Here is a 22,690-nt window from a genome sequence, read left to right as displayed (position 1 = left end):
ATCAAGTAATGTGGCAGAAAATAGGAGAGTCAATAATAAAGTGAGTCCATCTCTCTCTCTCTCTCTCTCTCTCTCTCTCTCTCTCTCTCTCTCTCTCTCTCTCTCACTCACTAACACACACAGAGCACCAACAAAGGAAATCTGATTAAAAGATAGAGACAGACAGACAGACAGACAGTGTGTGTGTTTAAGGAGCACTTCTATATGATCACAGTGACTCCTTTAATCTTCTCGGTAATATGAGCACTGACTCAGATCATAGAGGATGCGAATGTTTCAGATAAGTATAGATGATACTGCTACTAATCATCTATATTATCATCATCATCATCATCATCGAAAAGAACCATTCTTCTTCTTCTTAACAAATTACCACCTAGCGACACGCCAAGTTTCTATTTTGCGTCCTTTTTGTGTGTGAATGCGTGTGTGTATATAGGTGTGTGTATGTGTGAATGTTTGTGTATGTGTGTGTGAGAATGTGTGTGTGTCTGTGTATAGGTGTGTGTGTGTGTGTGTGAATGTGTGTACAGTATAGGTGTGTGTGTGAATGTGTGTGTATAGGTGTGTGTGTCTGTGTATAAGTGTGTGTGTGTGTGTGTGTGTGTGTGTGTAGCCGGCTCTGCACATCCGGGTGTCTGCGTGTTCAGATTCAGGTGGACCTATAGGGGCGCTGCGCTCGAGACACCGTGGACGAAGGAGCGAGCTCGGATCTAGGGCGCGTGCGGGCGCGCTCCCGTTTGTTTGCGTGCGCGCCGCCGCTTGGCCCTTCCCGTGCTCCGCCGTTCTGCTCGCTCGTCGCCGGATCGTCGGGTTGTGGTGGTGGCGGTGGTGGTGATGATGATGATGATGATGATGATAATGATGATGGCGGAAGCGGAGCTGCGCTGACTCTCGCGCGCTCTCTCTCTCTTTCTCTCTCTCTCTCTGTCTTTCTTTTCATTTATTCTCGTTATTCGTCCGTCGGTGAAAACCCGTCGACCGAACGGGCCGCGCGTGTCTGTGTGTGTCTTTCTCGCGCTCTCTCTCTGTCTCTCTGTCTGTCTCTCACTCCTCCGTGTCGGTAAATGGGGAACGAGGCGAGCCTCGAGGGGGAGGCGGGCCAGCCGGGAGCCGCTTCCGTTTCAGCACCACCGCGCGCTGGACAGCTCAGCGAGCCGAGCACCGGAGCGCGCGCAGCACCCGGGCCGGGACCGGACAGGTGAGAGCGGGCTGCACTGCGTCTCTACCGACAAACATCTGGGCTTATAACCATAACAACATGAGCTGTAATAATGAGTGATCTTACCGTATAGTCGGGTGTCAGGAGTGACAACGTGCTCAACCTCCTCACACACACACACTACACCTGGATCAGCTGTTAATGATGTTCAGATGATCAGTGTGTTGTACAGGAAAGCAGCCATGTCTGTGAACACACTGCTGCTGTTAGTAAAACTGTCTGCCGATAGAAAATAAATAATAATAAAATACAGCAGCAGCAGTGTGACCACCAGCAAAGGTGTGGATGACTTACATCTATCTATCTATCTATCTATCTATCTAACTATCTATCTATCTATCTATCTGTCTGTCTGTCTGTCTGTCTGTCTGTCTGTCTGTCTGTCTGTCTGTCTGTCTGTCTCTCTCTCTCTCTCTCTCCCTATATATATATATAACAGCATTTCTTCAGCCACTGTAACACTTTATATTCCTGCAGTGACACTAAAGTCAGTAGTTCTTCATCCTATAACAATATAGCTAAAATTATTAATACCATGATGACGGTTATAGAGTCATAATTTCTCCAGGATTAATACGGCTCGATCAGTTCAGTACAGTTCAGTATGTTCAGTGTGCTGACTACTGATCCCGAGGTTTTATATAACTGGAACAGCAACGTAGCATTTTTGCAGCTATATATATATATCTATATATATATATAGATATATATAGATATATATATATATAATCAGTTATGTGTTCATAAAAAGCACTGAACTGTTTAGAGTCAGTGTTGGGTGTGTAAACATCAGCCTTCCACCATGCTGTGTGAGAAGATTTCTATTCTCAAGGCAAAGCTTGAATATTTGACCTGCTGACTCTGTTGTGACATGAAGTGATGCTGTTTGATGTAAAAATCGATACGTGACTAATGTCGATTTCCATCTGCTGCCATGAAGCTGCTGCTAATCTGCACATGCTGGTGAGGTGGAGACCATACCCAAAAATCTCATTACTGAGTATCTCCATCTACTCATCGGTTTAAATGTCTTAATTCTTTTCTCCCACACTGCTGTCTGTCCATTTGTCACTATGATCATTTCCTCGTCTCATTTCGGTCGTTTATAAATCGATGCGTCAGTCTGATTGGTCTGATTCGTAAACACCTAGTAGAAATGTGACTGTTTTTTTTTTTTACCAATGATTATAATAATGTTCTCAAAACTCGGACTGTTTTGTGTTTAGGAACACACACCATGTAAATATACTTATTCAGACTTAAGACGATACTCATTCAACAAAGACCAAGTTGACTGACCCAACTTTAAAGCCAGGGTGGAGCCAAAAGTCTACCTAGTTAAGGCTCAGTGGGCGGGGCCAAAAGCTGTGTGAATTGTGGCTACAAAGAGTCTGAACTCTCCAGTGTTAATGTGTACAGCGTTGACACACGAGTGTGTGTGAAACATTCCAGTGTCCAGTTTATTCCCCCATATTTGTTGCTGAAACCTTTTTATTATGTTACACTATTGTGTGTGTTAAATGTTGAATATAATCAATTATCAGGACACGCCTCAAACCTGCTGTGTGTGTGTGTGTGTGTGTGTGTGTGTGTGTGTGTGTGTGTGTGTGTTTCACGGCTGGTCAGAGTGAGGCCTGATGAAGTGCTGCTGAACTAACTATTGATAAAATTATGATGAGAATCATTTGTTCATTTGTTACAAATGCAAGTGAAGAATCTTGTGAAGAATACAAGAAGGTGAAGAATCCACTCCATTCTCTCTCTCTCTCTCTCTCCCTCTCACTCTCTCTCTCCCTCTCTCTCTCACTCTCTCTCTCTCTCTCTCTCTCTCTCTCTCTCTCTCTCTCTCTCTCTCTCTTTGTGCAGAGAAAATAATGTTCTGTTCATGTTTCTCTGCGTTGTGTGCTGAAACTCTATCTCTCCAGTGAGTGTATAGCTGCATCCCTGAGAGAGAGAGTGTGTGTGTGTGTGTGTGTGTGTGAGTGTGTGTGTGTGTGAAAAATGAGTGTGTGTGTATGTGAGAGAGAGAGGGAGAGTGTGTGTGTGGGTGGGTGATTTTGTATTTGAGACATACAGTGTGTGGGGGTGGGGGTGTGTTTGTGAGTGAGAGAGAGAGAGAGAGAGAGTGGGTGGGTGTGTATTTGAGACGTACAGTGTGTGGGTGTGGGTGTGAGGGTGTGTTTGTGTGAGAGAGAGAGAGAGAGAGAGAGAGAGTGAGAGGACCTTTGACAGACAGGAGGCAGGTGGAGGCAGATTTCATGCATCATCAGGTTTTCCCACGAGTCCGGAGCATCAGGTCTCTCGCTCGCTCGGTCTCATTCTAACACACATCAGTTTTAATCTGAAATACACCATTCTAATACATACCACACCCTCTTTAATATTCACTCACACACACACACACACACAGTTACAATCTAAGTGTCTCATTCTGTGCTGGAACATATAAGCAGCTCTGGGATGAAGAGGATTGTGGTGCCGGTTAGACCCCAGTAACCACAGGCACGTCTAATTGTAGAGATTCAGCTGCGTCTCCTGTTAGTCAGACTGAACACACAGTGCAGTTTCATCACAACCTTCACTTTCTACATTAAAGATGTCAAAGACACGTTCAGGTCTTATGTCAAGTCACAACATTGTTCTGGACCTCCACTAGTTGCCTCTCTACAGGCTCTTTTCTACAATTCTTCTTCACAAACATTCTACATGGAGATAAACGAACGTTTGGGATGTCCCCCGACTCTTTACAGCATCACGCTCATGTCCTCGCTAACAGACCCCTTCTGTTCAGTGTTTCCAGGTCCAACACTCTTTATATCCTCCCTTATACAGAGGGTGTTATTGTCTCAGGTTCTTCATGTCCACTAAGACTGTAAGCTTTTACAGTGAAATGAAAAGGTTTCTGATTCACTCTGAAACTCAGAGACTAATGAGAAGTGTCTCTAGTGAGCGTCCAGACCAGGCCGTGTACACTGTTTATAATAAGTCGAAACGTGAAGATGCTGCATATCAGAAAGGGATCCTAGTAGTCACGCACCTGTAGGCTTCAGGGTTACCTTTAAGGATTCATCTCAGTACAGTTACAGTCAAAAGAGACCAAAACAGTGGTGACAGGAGAGAAGTGAGCTCACCCTCTGTTCAGGATGTGTTGGAGATGGATCATGTGACACTCACGGCCCAATTACAGGACGGCAGACTGATCAGCTGATCGCCCAAATCAGATGTCACTGATTGGTGGTAATTTCATGTGTAGTTCACATGCTGGTTAAGCAGCTTTCTGATTGGTCAGAACAAGATCAGGGAGAAGCAAATCTATTTGGAGTACACGGTGGTGTAAAATGGTTCTGGGCATGCCTGTAGAGAGAGAGAGAGAGAGAGAGAGAGAGAGAGAGAGAGGTGGGGAGATTTAGAGAGCACAAAAATGAAAGGACATGAATTGATGGTGTATTTCCTTTCAGACAGAGAAAGGACATCATGCTGATAAAAGAGACTGTTTCATAATGACACCACAATCCAATAAATGTGCATTCATGAAGTCTGAGGCTTTCTCTCTCTCTCTCTCTCTCTCTCTCTCTCTCTCTCTCTTTCCCTCTGTCTGTCGCTTTCTGCTTCTCTCTGTCTGTCTGTCTGTCTGTCTGTCTGTCTGTCTCTCTCTCTGTCTCTCACTCTATGTCTCTCTCTCTCTCTGTCTGTCTCTCTGTTTCTCTCTCTGTCTCTCTCTCTATGTCTCTCTCTGTCTCTCTCTCCTCTGTCTGTCTCTCTCTGTTTCTCTCTCTCTCTCTCTCTCTCTCTCTCTCTCTCTCTCTCTCTCTCTCTCTCTCTCTCACTGTCTCTCTCTGTTTCTCTGTCATCTCTCATGGTCACGCTTTCTGGCCTCCATCAACCCCATTTATTACTTCACTAACACAGGGTAGGATTGAGTCTCGTGAAGTCACCCTGAACAGGCGTACAGCGACATGACTGTTGGTAAAGTGAGATGAAAGTGAGCCAGACACACACACACACACACACACACACACGCACACACACACATGATGAGGTGTGAAAGAGGACACGGAGGGATATACTGTTTTTCACATGCTTCGGTTTTCGGTTGGATGTGGGTGTTGGATCCTAATCCATCACTGAGATTGACAAGCACACAGGCCACGCCCCCTTTCCAGACACCAATGAGCACACAGGCCACGCCCCATTTACAGTCACCAGTGAACATATAATCCACGCCCCTTTTATAGACACAAGTGAGAACACAGGCCACGTCCCCTTTACTCAAAATGACAATCATGCATGTCACGCCCCCTCTTCACTGACAAACACACAGGCCACGCCCCATTCACTGACACTGATAAGCACATTGGTCACACCCACTTTACTGAAACCAATAAGCACACAGGCCAAAAGGAGGAGCCTTGATACACCAGGATGTCTGTAACTCTCACCCTATTACACACACACACACACACACACACACACACACACACACACCTCTCTCAGGCCTGTTATTGACTCAGTTATAAAGGAGTCTCTGGAGGGCGAGTAAGCGAGACTTCTCTCCAGGAAGCAGCTGTATTTTTCCTGCTTGGCTCAGACCACTGATGATAATAACTCACAGCCGATACCGAGCTTCTCGTCCGTGTGTGAAACACTAGCCTGTATTTCCATGAAAGCAGGAGCAGACGCACTCTGGAGGGTTTTTTAAAGATTGATTCAGCTGCTCTGTGCTGCTGCAGTGGATGCTTGAAGCACGAGCATGAAATCTCTGCCTGCTTTTGTGCAGCAGAAACTAGCGTGCTAGCCAGCGGCAACAACGTCGAGTATCGAAAAGCAATCAAGCTACGATTGTGTCACGCAGCTCCAAACAAATTAGCAGAGCATTGACTAATTGCATGAGAGCTGCGATGCAGCTCGTAAAGCAGTGACGGTGGGGGGCACAGTGCGATTCCATACACTCGTTATTATTCAACGTCTAACGTGAAACGGGGGAAAAGAATCTGAAATGTTTCTGTTCCTCTTGGACGGATTGAAAAATACGACGTAAAAGCAAACAGATGAAGAAAGATAACAGTGAATTGTACAGGAGCTGAAGCTATAGGCTGCGTGTCAAACACACGTGTCCACTTTTCCGCTAAATAAATACTGTAACTGTAAAAATTGTTGTTGCTTGGTTGCTAGGCAACAGCACCATTTATAGGCAGAGGTTCAAGTAGCTAATGATGAATTAGCGAGCTAGTGTTAGCTCTTTTGTATGGAGATCAATCACAAACATCACCCGTGTGGCTGGAGGTTGTTCAGTGCTCTAGCTTTAGGTATTTAGCATAACACTGGGATGCTAACACACCAATGTTACGTGTTAAAACATAAGAAGACTAAGAAGTATCAATTCTAAGCTCGCTAATTATCAATCCTGAGGATTAAGCTAGCTGTCGAATCTTTTATACAGACAGCCGAAAAAGTGTCAGAATCATCCAGGAGTTCCTCAGATGTGTTGTTATACTGTACAGACTCTAGAATGGTCATGTAAGTTCACTTAGCATTGAGCGCTAACACAGCCACCGTTGTGTATGGAGACATGGCAGCTGTGCTGTTATCCTCACTGTTATTTTAGCTGAACTGTGACTGTGTTCAAACTTTTCCCATGGCTAAAAATCACACCTTAACACTTTAACACTTCAGGACAGTGTTGTGCTAATGAACAACAAACTCTACTGTGTGTGTGTGTGTGTGTGTGTGTGAGAGAGAGAGAAGGAAAGAACTCGACACTTCACATGACTTATTCATACAGACAATCGCGTTCTTAGAGAGATCGCTGTAGCTTATTCGTCTTGCTAGCTAACGGTGACTAGCGTAAAGACTCTGTGATGGTAATCGCACGCGACTGTGTGACTGCTAGCTACATGCTTTCATGTTACTCACTTAGCTGATTATCCTAGCTGATAAGCTAGCTGCTAACACGTAGCCACCTAAGTCACACTATACAATCAGATGAGCTAAAACTGATGGAAAATTGTGTTGCTGTAGTTCACATACTAGCTAATGGGATTAGCATAAACCTGACAGATGCTAATTTTACACACACACACACACACACACATACATGCGCATCAAGAGCTACATGATTTGTGCGTGGAAGTGTGTGTGGTGTATTTAATAAGATACTGTCAATGATGTGTGTGTGTGTGGTAACCTAATGGTTAAGGTGCTGGACGACCAATCGAAAGGTTGTGAGTTCAAATCCCAAGTCCACTAAGCTGCCATTGTTGGGCCCCTGAGCAAGGCCCTTAACCCATAATTGCTCAGTTGTATAAAAATGCGATGAAAATGTAAGTCCAAATGTGGATAAGGGCGTCTGCTAAATGCTAATGCGTTTGCTAATTCAAATCATTGCACTTTCATGGAAAACACACGGCCCGTTTGTTCGTCTACACAGTTACAATATATCACATGTAGTGACCAGGAATACACACACACACACACACACACACACACACACACACACACACACAGAGGCAGATGTGTGTGAGCACTAAGTGAAGGCTTCCTGCAGTTCTCTGTACTTTTAATTGAAATGAGAAAGCAGAATATTGACGAAAGCAGCAGAGACTTTGATCTCATCTCCTCCAGAGATGTTTCCACTCATTTAAACCTCTGAGGTTCTGAACAAACACGAAAACATGAACGCGCTCCGATAGACTCTGAGCTATATTGTGTCTTGTTTTATGGTTTTATTAGTGTAGAAATCATTCCATTTGAAGCTGATATCATGCTGTATGAAGACATCCGGTGCTCTTCTCAGCAGGTTTCCCACAATGCACTGCACGCATACACTTATGGGCGTGGCCTCTGTGTGCGTCACCGAACGTATAACTCTTCACACCTGGATAAATATTATATTAAACCCAGTTAACTCATTTCTCCTCAGAGCTTCTCCTCAGCCCTTCACCATATCCTGTTCCAGTAAATATACCTCACACACTTCACTGTATAATGCCTTATAAGCTCACGATCAGCACAGCTAGCTCGCTAAAGTGATGCTAACAAAAACACGTGACGTGAAGGAGACGGCAGTGGATAGTCTTTAGAAATTCACACAGCAGGAAGCATCCAACTGCAGCAACAAAAAGTACAAGAAATCCATTTTAGGTGGAAAAAGAGCCTCATGGTTGAGCCGGAATCCAATTTTGTGCAGCCACGTTAAGTGTGTTTGTACTGTGGCTGAAATGAAGTGTCTGGGAATCATATTTGTTCATTTCACTTGCACTTGTATTTATTTTGGTGCTTGGCGAAGCGGAGGCGGCTGCCAGATCTGTAGGCGTTCGGCGCACGTTTCTCTCCAAACCTGATGAAATCGCCTTCATGCTCGATTTCAGTTCCCGGCTCAGACTCGCTTTCTCATTCCTGCTCGCTCTGTCGCTGCCGTTTTCCCGCTGAGTCACTCTTCTTCATGGAGAAATAGTGATTTCAGCTGTGGAGAGTCGGCACGCTGTACACGCCTGTGCCTTTCTTCTCTAACATTGGTATTTCATTATTTCTTGTTGGGGATTTTTTTTTTCCCCTCAGATAATGTGAGAGAGAAGAACAAGCAGAGAGCATGTACTCCTGCACCCCGGGCCTTCCTCTTCCTGTCACACCTGAGTCTAAATGTTCGAGGGGCAATATCATGAGGCCCCTAACTTCCGTGTGTGTGTGTGTGTGTGTGTGTATGAGAGTTAATATTCTGTCCTGTGAACAGAAACCTTGTTTGTATTGATAGATTAATTAAGCCCCTGTCACCGTGGAAGACCTTAGAGAGACGTGTGGGAGCTGCACGAGAGCTTAAATAGCAGCAAACATGACATTGTGACACCGTGACGTTGAAGCAGTCAGTGATGCTGTTTAAGGTCATACTTAACAAAAACAAACAAACAAACAAACAAACAAACAAATAAATAAATAAATAAAACAGGGCCCAAATTCATAAAGATTCTTATCGTAAAGATTTTCTCCTATTGACATAATTCTAAGAAAATTCTTAATAATGTTGGTGTTTCCCCTTAAAATGAAAGATTAGATCCTAGTAAAGATAAAAGTTATTTATAAAGCATCTTAACCCTTAAAAGAGCGCTTAAGGTCAAAAAGTGTTATAAGCACAGGTGTTTTTGTTATTAACTCGTCTGTGTTTAAAGCCGATGCTGATTCAGGACACACGATCGCTGAAATTGAAGATTTTCTGATTTGTGACGGTTATTTTTACACTGTGTTGAATAAAGTATAGCCTTCTGATTCCTTGACTTCTGATAAATAAGTGATTCAGATTCATTACACAAGCCTGATTTATCAAGGGAATAACAGTGATTCATAATAAAAAAGCTCTTGATTTACACTGATTCTTTGACACAGAGGTTTCCGCTACAGTATCACGATTATGTAACTTCTGCGGATAAAAGTGATTCTGATTCACTATGTTGATATCTTGATTCTGTTGAAGGAAAGTGATTCTGATTCATTACATTGATTCCTGATTCTGTTAAAGGAACGTTATTCTGATTCAGTTCATCGATTCCTGATTCTGTTGAAGAAAAGTGAATCTGATTCATTACATTGATTCCTGATTCTGTTGAAGGAAAGTGATTCTGATTCAGTACATTGATTTCCTGAGTTTATTGAAGGAAAGTGATTCTGATTCATTACATTGATTCCTGATTCTGTTGAAGGAAAGTGATTCTGATTCATTAAATTGATTCCTGATTCTGTTGAAGAAAAGTGATTCTGATTCAGTACATTGATTACTGATTCTATTAAAGGAACATGATTCTGATTCATCTGCTGATTTCCTTTTTGTTTCTTGTTTTTCTGACAGCATCCAAGGCAAACCCCCCCACACAGACCCCAGTAATGGGCCCAAACCAGGGGGTTCGGGTGGCAACGTCCGGGATCAGAGTCACTCCCCCCATAAGAGCCCTCAGGGGGACTCTGGCGGCCCTAAATCGCCCTACTCTTTGCCGCAGATTGCCCCGATGCCCAGCAGTAAGCTGTGCCCGGTGTGTAAGACAGCCGACTTGATGGGCGTGACGGACGGACAGCCCAACTGCAACACGTGCACTCAGTGTCGCACCACGGTGTGCAACCAGTGTGGCTTCAACCCCAACCCACACCTCACAGAGGTAAGAGTTTATCAGCATTAACTATCTTCTCTCTGTATGTTTACTTGGAGGCCAGATTTAATGGTCATCATTTCACAACTAACTCTGACCGAACTCTGATGTACGGCCTCGTCTCTTCACATCTTAGCCCTCGCCGTGTGCTGATTCTGCTGATGTAGAATATAAAAGATTTCACCAGTCACCCAGAGTGGCATAGCTGAGATGAAAGAGAGACAGAGAGAGAGAGAGATAAAGAGCTTGACAGATAACAGATAGAGAAAAAGAGTGAGGATGACAGAGGAAAATAGATAAAGAGACCACTGAGTGACCTTGCTGCTCCATGGAGGAAGTATGGCCTGTGCTCTGGAGCTCATTGGGGGAATCCAGACATTGATAGATGTGTTATGTGCATTAAAAAGTTCCTTTGTGCCTCAGTCACCACAATCTCTCACTGTCTCTGTGTCAAAAAAAATCCCTTGACACACATCGCATTCTGGACATCGTTTATGTTCCATACATCCAAAACCTCGGTGCAATAACGTGTGTGATTAGTGCATGCTAGTTTATCTGGGTTAGCATGAAACGACACTGAGCTAATGTGGACAACTAAATACCATGGCTAGCTGTAATTAGGGCCTTGTGGCTAGCATAAGCTGGCTAAGAATACTGTGTTAATGACAACTGGGAAGTCAAGACCTCAAGGGGTCTAACTGTTGGGGGAAAAACCAACGGTCACGTTAAACTAGCGCTCGTCTAGATTTTTCTTTATATTTACAAAGTGCCTAAATATATTAGTTTAGATATTGCTTCATTTATCTGAAACGTTGAATGTTCACACCAGGAATAAATTGTTACACAAAACAAACTCCTTTTTATTGTTAGTGAACACACACACACACACACACACACAGACACACATGCACACACACACAGTCAGAGAGTGAGAGAGAGAGATAGAGGCGTTTGTGTGTGACAGATGAGGATGGAAAAAGACAGAACGGCTCTGAGAAAAGAGAGAGAGAGAGAGAGAGAGAGAGAGAGAGAGAGAGAGAAGGGGACTGGTAAAGGCAAGAGAATGAGTGAGAAAAGAGAGGGAGAGGGTGTATGTGTGAGAGTGAAAGAAAGACCAATAGGAATTTGGGGTAAAAGAGATATTAAAATATTGATACAAATTAAATTAAATTTAGTGGTTAGAAAGAGAGAGAGAGCGGGAGAGATAGAGTGGGAGAGAGAGAGGGAGTGAGAGAGAGAGAGAGAGGGAGAGAGAGGGGGAGAGAGAGGGAGAGAGAGGACACACTTCAGTGGTCTCCACTACAGAATGCAGCACCTCGAGCACTCAGCCATCGGGCCAGTCTCTATTTATAGATCTTCCTGCAATCCTCCACCACTCAGAGAGAGAGAGAGAGAGAGAGAGAGAGAGAGAGAGAGAGAGAGAAAGAGCGGGGGGGGAATAAGGACGAGTGAAGATGGGAAGGTATAGAAGAGCAAAGAGAGAGGAGGGGACTGTAAATAAATGAGAAAGAAAGAAAACACAAAAGCAGTTTTTGACCGAGTAAAAACAGACAGAGCTTTAGGAAGTGCAGACAGATCTGATACTGAGCGTGACGATCTGTCTGCTACTCTGTGTGTATTCCTGTGTGTTGTGTGCGTGTGTGTGTGTGTGTGAGAGTGTTGTGTGTATTCCTGTGTGTTGTGTGCGTGTGTTCTGTGTGTGTGTTCTGTGTGTATTCGTGTGTGTTGTGTGTAATCATGTGTGAGTATTTGTGTGTGTGTGTGTTGTGTGTGTTCTGTGTGTATTCCTGTGTGTTGTGTGTAATCATGTGTGAGTATTTGTGTGTGTGTTGTGTCTGTTTTGACTGTATTCGAGTGCGTTGTGTGTAATCATGTGTGTGTGTTGTGTGTGTTCTGTGTGTATTCCTGTGTTTTGTGTGTATTCGTGTGTGTTGTGTGTAATCATGTGTGAATCTTTGTGTGTGTTGTGTGTGTTCTGAGTGTATTTGTGTGTGTTGTGTGTAACCTTGTAATATGTGTTAATTCTTCTGTGTTGTGTGTGTGTTGTTTGTGTATTCTTCTGTGTCGTCTGTGTAATAATGTGTGTTGTTTGTTTTGTGTATTTGTGTGTTGTGTGTGAAATTTTCTGTGTTGTGTGTAATTGTGTGTGTTGTGTGTAGTCTTGTTGCGTGTGTTATTGTGTGTGTGGTTTGTATTGTGTGTGTTGTCTGTAATTGTGTGTGTTGTGTGTTCTCCTCCCTGCTGCTTTTGGGGAATAAAAACACACTTTTGTGTAAATGTTAAAGAAAGTAATAAAGTCTAAGTGTGAAATGATAAAGGTGATTAATGTTAATATTAAACTGATGTCGGGTTTATGAGCGCCTTCTGAATTTTAGCTGCAGAATCAGTCATAAGACTGGCAGCAGGAAGTGAGCATGGAGCCATCTGGACTGCACACACACACACACACACACACACGCCATCCCACACTCACAAACAGATCAGTGCCAGTCCTTGAGAGATCTTCTTCCCACCTTCAGTGCTGGTGTCTTGGCAGGACCTTCTCCGGATCCTCACATAGGGGCTGTTGTTCTGTGTGTGTTGGGGTGTGTGTGGTTTTGGTGGGGTTTTGGGGAGCAGGAGCAAATGATATCCCTCGTTAGAATTTCATGGCTTACATCAGAAATGTCCTCAAACCTTGAAGCTTCTGAAGATTCCAGCTTTGGCTCAGAAGAATAAAAAAATCATGGTACATGACGTCTCCTCCTCATACTAAAGTGAGGACTCGTTGACTGAACTCCACACTGGGAATTGTGGACTCGTAATCATGTCATTTTTTATTCAGGTTTATGTGATTATGTGAAAATCAAAAAATAGAGCAGCACTTTTTAAAAAGTGTAAAACAGCATCTGATGATCATATCTCCACTATGTTTAAGTGGTGGAGTGATGGAGTGGTGGATGGGTGAAGTGATAAGGTGGTGGAGTGATGGAGAAATAGAGTGATGGAGTGGTGGCTTGATGGAGTGATGAAGTGATAAGGTGGTGGAGTTATGGAGAGATAGAGTGATGGAGTGGTGGAGAGGTGGATGGGTGAAGTGGTGGAGTGATGGTGGGGTGAAGTGGTGGAGGGGTGTAGTGATGGAGGGGTGAAGTGATACCCCAGTGGTGGAGGGGTGGATAGATGGAGTGAGGCTGTGATGGCGTAGTGAAGTGATGGCGTGATGGCATGAAGGAGTGGTGTAGAGATGGCGTGATGGAGTGATGGAGTGATAGATTGGTGTTGTGATGGCGTGTTGGCATGATGGCATGATGGAGTGATGGAGTGATGGAGTGGTGGAGTGGTGGAGTGGTGGCGTGGTGGAGTGATAGATTGGTGGAGTGGTGGCGTGGTGGAGTGATAGATTGGTGGAGTGGTGGCGTGGTGGAGTGATGGAGTGGTGGCATGGTGGAGTGGTGGAGTGATAGATTGGTGGAGTGGTGGAGTGGTGGAGTGATGGCGTGATGGAGTGGTGGAGTGGTGGCGTGGTGGCATGGTGGCGTGGTGGAGTGGTGGAGTGATAGATTGGTGGAGTGGTGGCGTGGTGGAGTGGTGGAGTGATGGAGTGGTAGAGTGGTGGAGTGGTGGAGTGATGGCGTTCTGGAGTGGTGGAGTGGTGGAGTGAAGGCGTGATCCTCGAGTAAAGATGTGAGCTTGTTCACAGTGATATCAGGTCGACTCTGATGTCATGACTCCTGCCTTCTCTTGATTGGTGGAGACTCGTTAATTAAAACCCTTTTCCCTCTAAGGAGGACTGCTGAAAGTGGTGTTTGTTCTGTCTGCACTCACTCACCTCTGCCTCCAACCTGCTAATGTAATGACGCTCAGCTTATGCAGTTGTTCTCTGCTCCTCCATCCGACGTGACTCGCAAGATGAAAGTATTTGCTGAATTAACACTCATTCCAGTGTGTCTGTCTATTCTGGGACTGTATTGTGGTGTCACCTGGGAGCTGAGGTGTGAGCGAGACACATACACACACACACACACACACACACACACACACACACACACACACACACACACACATACACACACACACACACACACACACAAACACACAACAGGCTGACACAATGACCACTTGGCGAAGCCTCTTTATTTACACCACCTGCAGTAAAACCAGCACAATAACACAACATTATGATGCACACTTCTCCCAAACACGTCCACTGAGACAGATGTAGTTTAAATTTATTTGTTAATTTCATCAGATTAGACAGGCTTTCTAAAGGGGGCGTGGTCTATACATGTCAGTCTCACGAAGTAGGCGTGGTCTCTGTGTTAATGCTCACGGATGACAAAATGACGATAAAATTAGGTAAGAGACCTAAACCAGTCCCAGGTACTTTCTCAGCACCATGATTAGTGTCACTCAACAACATTATCATGCTCAGGTAGGAGGCGTGGCCTAAACTTGTGATGTGATGTGGAGCAAGGCGGATATTTTATTTTTATTCCGTTATAAGTCAGACTCGTTTACTGAAACTGTCCTTCTGCAGCTTCAGTTTAACTTTGATGTCCTGTTCAAATGAGTTCATAGTGAAAGAAATGCAAATGAGAGCCATGCTAATGATGAGTTCACTGACAATAAAAGCTACTTAATGTGTGTGTGTGTTTTCAAGACACATGGTCAGTAGGGGGTGCCATGATTGAAGTTTGCTGTCACAAACACACACACACACACACACACACACACACACACACACACACACACACACACACACACACACACATGCACAAACATTATATAAGCAGTGTGAACGCACCACGATTTCAGCAGATGTTCTTTCTCTGCATTGCCAATTATCATACAAAAGCTTCAAATCTCACATGCTCAATCTGTCTCACCTCATCACCTGCATGAGGAAAATAGAAAGACAAGAAGAGAGAGAGAGAGAGAGAGAGAGAGAGAGAGAGAGAGTTATATTAGTGCATAAATACATAGATAGGGGAAGTAAGATGGGTATCTAAGACTTGCAAGTGAGTGAGACAGGTGTGTGTGTATTTGAGTGGGACAGGTGTGTGTATTTGAGTGAGACAGGTGTGTGTGTATTTGAGTGGGACAGGTGTGTGTATTTGAGTGAGACAGGTGTGTGTGTATTTGAGTGAGACAGATGTGTGTGTATTTGAGTGAGACAAGTGTGTGTGTATTTGAGTGAGACAGGTGTCTGTGTTTGAGTGGGACAGGTGTGTGTGTATTTGAGTGAGACAGGTGTGTGTGTATTTGAGTGAGAGGTGTCTGTGTTTGAGTGGGACAGGTGTGTGTGTATTTGAGTGAGACAGGTGTGTGTGTATTTGAGTGAGACAGGTGTGTGTGTATTTGAGTGAGACAGGTGTGTGTGTATTTGAGTGGGACAGGTGTGTGTGTGTATTTGAGTGAGACAGATGTGTGTGTATTTGAGTGAGACAGGTGTGTGTGTATTTGAGTGAGACAGGTGTGTGTGTATTTGTGTGAGACAGATGTGTGTGTATTTGAGTGAGACAGGTGTGTGTGTATTTGAGTGGGACAGGTGTGTGTATTTGAGTGAGACAGGTGTGTGTGTATTTGAGTGAGACAGATGTGTGTGTATTTGAGTGAGACAAGTGTGTGTGTATTTGAGTGAGACAGGTGTCTGTGTTTGAGTGGGACAGGTGTGTGTGTATTTGAGTGAGACAGGTGTGTGTGTATTTGAGTGAGAGGTGTCTGTGTTTGAGTGGGACAGGTGTGTGTGTATTTGAGTGAGACAGGTGTGTGTGTATTTGAGTGAGACAGGTGTGTGTGTATTTGAGTGGGACAGGTGTGTGTGTATTTGAGTGAGACAGGTGTGTGTGTATTTGAGTGAGACAGGTGTGTGTGTATTTGAGTGAGACAGGTGTGTGTGTATTTGAGTGAGACAGATGTGTGTGTATTTGAGTGAGACAGGTGTGTGTGTATTTGAGTGAGACAGGTGTGTGTGTATTTGAGTGAGACAGGTGTGTGTGTATTTGAGTGAGACAGGTGTGTGTGTATTTGAGTGAGACATATGTGTGTATTTGAGTGAGTCAGATGTGTGTGTATTTGAGTGAGACAGATGTGTGTGTATTTGAGTGAGACAGGTGTGTGTGTATTTGAGTGAGACAGGTGTGTGTGTATTTGTGTGAGACAGGTGTGTGTGTATTTGAGTGAGACAGGTGTGTGTGTATTTGAGTGAGACAGGTGTGTGTGTATTTGAGTGAGACATATGTGTGTATTTGAGTGAGTCAGATGTGTGTGTATTTGAGTGAGACAGATATGTGTGTGTATTTGAGTGAGACAGGTGTGTGTGTATTTGAGTGGGACAGGTGTGTGTGTATTTGTGTGAGACAGGTGTGTGTGTATTTGAGTGAGACAGGTGTGTGTGTATTTGAGTGAGACAGATGTACGTGGCTTTAAGTGGAAAAAGTTGGAATAAAATTTGCAGGTAATTTGAAAGCCCAGCTCCATCAGGGCCCTGAGTCGGCACTTTGGGCTCCGATCGTGTTTGTGTTTCCTCTGATTTCACACTAACAGTTTAACCTCATGAAGTGCTTGTTAATGATCTGATGAGCTGAATCAGGTGAGTGATAAAACACTCGGGGTTTGAGAAGCACAGTGCTCAATAATCTTATTAACAACTCTTTGTTGTCATGTCATTGTTTATTGTGAATAGTAATTATATAAACTGCGGAGTGAGCTGTTTACACTCGAGTGGTTCTTTGGGTTGTAGTATCAGGTGTTAGACAACCAGGCAGCTGTCATATGATAAAATACTAACAAAGCTTGTAAGCTTATGTGAAATGTTTAATGAAACCCCTGTAGCGCTGACTTTCTTTCTCTCTTTAATAATTCAGTGTGGCTTTATTGGCATAGCTGCTGTTCATATAATATATCCAATGCATTTGATCACAAGGGGGATGACACAAGGTCTCTCTCTGTCTCTCTCTCTCTCACTCACTCTCTCTCGCTCTCTCACTCACTCTCTCTCGCTCTCACTCTCTCTCTCTCTCTCTCTCTCTCTCTCTCTTATTCATTCTTTCTTGTTTCTTGTCTTTGTTGCTCAGGTGCAGGAATGGCTGTGTCTGAACTGCCAGATGCAAAGAGCATTAGGAATGGATATGGACACCCCAAGATCCAAGAGCCAGCAGCAGATCCATTCTCCGCAACAGCCCACCAAAGCCCAACCCCGAACGGCACCCCAGACTCCATCTTCAAATCAACCCAAACCTTTTCCTGTATCCCAGAATGAAATAAAATCTCAATCTCAACCATCCACCCCCCTGAAAACCCAGACCCAAACAAAACCTCAACCCCAACCTTCTCCATCAGCCCAAACCCAAGCAAAACCACAACCCCAGACTACTCCATCAGCCCAAACCCAAGTAAAACCTCAACCCCAGACTACTCCATCAGCCCAAACCCAAGCAAAATCACAACCCCAGACTACTCCATCAGCCCAAACCCAAGCAAAACCACAACCCCAGACTACTCCATCAGCCCAAACCCAAGCAAAACCACAACCCCAGACTACTCCATCAGCCCAAACCCAAGCAAAACCACAACCCCAGACTACTCCATCAGCCCAAACCCAAGTAAAACCTCAATCCCAACCTCCAACACCGTCACAGACCCAACCAAATCTTCCGCCGACCCCTCAAACTCAACGAAAATCTCAATCCCAGCCTGCAACTCCCACCAAATCACAGACTCCTTCTTCTGACCAGCCATTTGGCAAGCTCTTCGGATTTGGCGCATCCCTTCTCAACCAGGCCAGCAGCCTGATATCGGTTGACCAGCCGCAGCCTCAGTCTCAGTCTCAGCCTCAGACACCTCAGAAGACTCCAACAGCAACCACAAAACCCGGACCCCAACCTGCGACGCCATCTCAGCAGCAGAAGAGTAGACCAAAAGTATGCTGCCCGCTGTGCAAGACCGAGCTAAATGTTGGTGTCCCTACAGAACCTCCCAATTACAACCACTGCACCCAGTGCCATGCCCAGGTGTGCAACCTGTGTGGCTTCAACCCCACACCGCATCTCACTGAGGTAAGACATCAGGCTTCCTAAAGGTGGTCAAGAACAATTTGTCCTAATTTCTTTGCGCGTGGTGATGTTTTTTATGGGAGAAAACAATGAGAGTAAAATGTCAATAAGAATAAAAAATTTAGTTAAAGGTGGGGTCTCCGATGTTTGAGAAATGTTTCAGAAAACTGCGTCGGGCCGACAAACAAAACAAAAATCAAAACAAATGTGTAGCCAATGAGCAGAAAGGGGCGTGTCTTGTCAATATGGGCGGAGAGAATGTTCAGTGCGCATGTAACATTAGCAGAAAGCGGTTTTAACATTGACATGGAGGATAAAAACAAAGAAAGAAAGAGAAGAAAGACTTACGATAAGGTAAGATGTAGGACGTGTTAATATAGGATCGGCTTTCCAGCGCTGGAGAGAACTGAAGGAGCAGGAAGTTGGTCACATATTCACAGATTGGAGTTTCCTGAGTCAATAACTCCTGAGCTAAACACTGTTACTACACAAATAACACCTCTTTTCTATCGTAGTAATGTAGAGACGCAGCTACAACCGTGTTTTGTGTAGTAACAGTGTTTAGCTCAGGAGTTATTGACTTGGGAAACTGTGAATATGTGACCAACTTTACTTAAGACGCCGAGGCGCTTTTTTCCTTCTCGATAGGTGAGTAACGTTGGTTTTGTTTTGTTACACAGAACTAATATATGTCTTTGTCCTTTACATGATTATGCTTGTGTGACATTTTTGCTTGTTTGTTTATCTACAATCGTATTGTTCTTCCCTTCAGCTATGATAAAGACACATTTTTTTCCATTAGTTGCCTGGGTTACGTATGTGTGTGTGTGGGCGGAGCTATCGATACAGGGGTGGGACCCATTTGGATTAGGGACGTGTTTGTTTTGGTGATTTTATATGTCAACATTGGCTTTCAAACAACGAAGACCCCACCTTTAAACGTGTTATTGGATGACATGCAAGGTGGTGTCATTTCAGAAACGTTTAAGGTCCACGCTGTTAGTTTTTGCTCACAATATACACACTTAACATCACAGTATACTTAACATCGCGTTAGCATGTTCTTAGGGATTCATTGCTGTACCCTTCCTGCTTTGAAGTATGGGGCAGTGCATTTGTGTATATATGAGTAAGAGCATAAATAAGAGTACCTGTGTGTGGTGTTCAAGTCTGATGACATTTCATTTTCAGTTGTAATTAAATAATTGCCCCTTGTATGCAGATAAGTCTTTGTCCTCGAAGTTGCCCCTGCTGATCAAACCCAGTCCACTTCAAACCTAAGTTCTCACACCCCTGTTTGGAGCCACTGAAGTACTCGGGCTAATGATTCATGGAGGCAGCTGATCGGACCTTAATTATGCAAATCGGTCCCGATTGAATGATTGTGGTAATAACAGGCTTTCGGACGAGTGCTGAGATGCTTTATGAGCACGCTCAGTCACACTCTGCGCTGTCACACACCAGAGAAAGCACACATCTCTATGGAAACTGAGGAACGGCAACTGTTTTGTAGCTCGCTTGTGGAAGATGGGGGGTTTTGGGATGGCAGAGGTGGGTGGTACTATTTTGTTGAAAAATGTTTTACCCTAGGGGTCGTGGGTGGTTAGAGACAGGTTATGTTCTGCATCTGTTGAGTTTGTCATTAAAGGGAGAGAGAGTGAGAGAAAAAGAGATGATCCGGAGACACCGATTTTACATATCTGTTTCTGTCGTTTCTCTTTCTTCTTGTTGCAAGTTCCAGCATGTAACTCTCCTGCTCATATTGCATCAACACATGAGGAAGTTGCTCTTTACTTCTGGGTCCTGAATATTTTCATATTGCATGAACTTTGTAGAGCAGCAGGATGCAGCAATAGGTGTAGTTTTGCCATCCTGCTGGTCCAGGATCGCTGGTTTGATCCTGAGCTTGGGATATGAGCTTTGCATGTTCTCCACCAAGGTTTCCTAAAAATTTCCTGGAGAAAAAACATGCAGGTTGATTCTGTGACTCAGAGAAGACTCTAATTTGCCCCTAGGTATGAATGTGTTTGCGTGGTGCAACAAAACAAGAAGGTATGAATGGAAAGAAAAAAAAACCAGATGAATGAATTATTTACTTGTTTAGTTTCACGGAAGAAGTGGAACTTTATTTTCACCTTTGTCACTTTCAGCTTAGTTAGCAAAAGACTATTTTTTTCTTTAACTAGGAGCTCTGCCGGCCCACGGGTGCACCAGGGAGAGGGAAAAAAAAAACAAATTAAATTTGGCAAATAGCAAAACAACATCACATGCCACTCTGGGCATGTAGACCTGGCAGCGATGTCAGCCTGCTCCATCTCTGTCACCAAGAGGAACAGAAATACCTCCAGTGAAACAAGGTGCAGGTCAGAGCCCTTTGCTAATTACCTGCTTTCTCCTGCTGGCAGTTCAGCAGTGCTGCGTTCTGCTCATCTTGGCACAGGATGATGTTTCTGGTGCAGCAGAACAGAGGCGTGGGAGTATTTAAGGGTGGTGTGTACATGTGTGTTGGTGTAGATGGTGTAGGTGGTGTAGGTGGCTGGCATGGTCTCTCTGTCGACACACTATGAGAGGGTTTACTAATCTCTTCCTTAAACAAACGTGGACCTCCGCCGGCACCTCGCCAATGAGTTTGACCTTAATCTCGTCGAGCATTTGGCCTTTTACTACTAATGAACTTCTGGAGTGTGTGGAGATCAGCATCTCTGTCTTCGTATAGTGAGGCTGCTTTGGATTTTTTTTTTAATGGGAACGCAGAATGTCATGGATACATAATTTATCTGCTTTCCATCATGTGTGTGTGTGTGTGTTGTAGTTGATATTCTACATAAAATTTTAAATATATTGATCTTTGCTTAGTCCTGAGCAGTCTGCATGCACGCACACACACACACACACACACACACACACATGCACGCACACACACACACACAAACACACACACGCACGCACACACACACAGAAACAAAAGCTAAAGCTAAAGATGAACATGTTAGTTTTGAAGCTTGATTCTTGCTACCACGTGAAGGCTAAACTATATGTTTGCAAGCTGTGTACATTAGCAGTGCTGATGTAGCAAACTTTGGATCAAGTTAAAGGTCAGCTGTGGTTAGGTGTCATTTCTGTATATTGAGATGGCCATAATTACATATCTGTGTGTGTGTGTGTGTGTGTGTGTGTGTGGTAATTCACATCAGCCAAGTGTGTGTCATTTCTTTTCAGCTTGCACACAGTTTGAGGAAAATAGCACCACTTACTCTTACTGTTCCTTCTCTTAATTTTGATGTGAGATGGCCGTTTGCGGCTCACTTCATCCACATTACTGTCTTTAAGAAATGTTAGCATACATCTGTGTGTGTGTGTGTGTGTGTGTGTGTGTGTGTGTTTGTTCATCAATCTTGTTTGTGGTCCTTGCAGTTTTTCACTTGCAGCTTGACATTTCATTAAATTGAAAATGCCATATAATAAACAATGCATTGTTACACGACGGAATATGTGTGTGTGTGTGTGTGTGTGTATGTGTGTGTGTTGGGTATTAGTGCTGATTCATTATGTTGTTTCCCTCCATCTGTTGTTTAAAAAAACAAAAGAAAATAAAACATGAGACCAAACAGAGTGACAAATAAGGGAAAACCACAGCATAGCTAGTTTGCTAGTTAGCAAATTAGCCTTAGTTAGTTAGCTAGGTAGTTATGGTAGCTATGTTTATGTATGTTATTTCAGAAAACAGTCATCTAATTGTCTTTAGCACAAAAAGAATAAGTCCTTGCTAATTTAGGATCTATGCTCATCTGATAAACTAGCGAGTGGCAGTGAATAATCATCAAAAGTTATGAATAAAAGTAACGACGTTTGATAAAGCGGATTAGCTCAGATGTGATTTTGTGATTTGTAAATATAATTTTATAGCAAAACATGCAGAACATTTATCACAGACACATTGTCATGATTCAGCCCGGACTTTTGGCCATGTGCTATTGTTGTCGTCACGTGTCTGCCCCGCCTTCGTCTTCTCCTCCCTGTCACCACACCTGCTCCTCATTGTGTCATCATTGTCTTTTATATTTAAGTGTCTTTTATATTTAATCATTAGTTACGTGTACCCCTTGTCATGTTTAGTCATTGTTAAATGTCGTCATTAGTATTGTTTCAGTTATCGTCTTCCTGTCTATGTCTTCCTCATTTATTAAACCCCCGTCATTTGAAGCTATCCTGCGTACGGGTCTGTCTCCTTCCATCCAAGGTTGTGACACACATAGGGTTGCAAAGGGGCGGAAAGTTTCCGGTAAATTTCCGGAACATTT

General features: G+C 43.8%; 1 protein-coding gene across 2 annotated transcripts in view; it reads left to right on the top strand.

Annotated features, from left to right (window-relative positions):
- The first annotated feature begins 778 nt into the window (after nt 1-778).
- Nucleotides 779-22,690, top strand: part of bsnb (bassoon (presynaptic cytomatrix protein) b) — a 52,703-nt gene continuing 30,791 nt past the window's right edge. For both annotated transcript variants that reach the window (XM_060857645.1, XM_060857644.1), the window contains exons 1-3: nt 779-1,201; nt 10,059-10,362; nt 17,412-18,392. In XM_060857645.1, coding sequence (XP_060713628.1) covers nt 1,068-1,201; nt 10,059-10,362; nt 17,412-18,392 — 1,419 coding nt within the window. In that variant the 5' untranslated portion in view covers nt 779-1,067. The remainder of the gene's footprint in view (nt 1,202-10,058; nt 10,363-17,411; nt 18,393-22,690) is intronic.

This window comes from Tachysurus vachellii, chromosome 22 (assembly GCF_030014155.1).
Source record: "Tachysurus vachellii isolate PV-2020 chromosome 22, HZAU_Pvac_v1, whole genome shotgun sequence".
NCBI lineage: Eukaryota > Metazoa > Chordata > Actinopteri > Siluriformes > Bagridae > Tachysurus > Tachysurus vachellii.
Note: the sequence above shows the minus strand (reverse complement) of the source record. Positions and strands in the feature narration are given on the sequence as shown.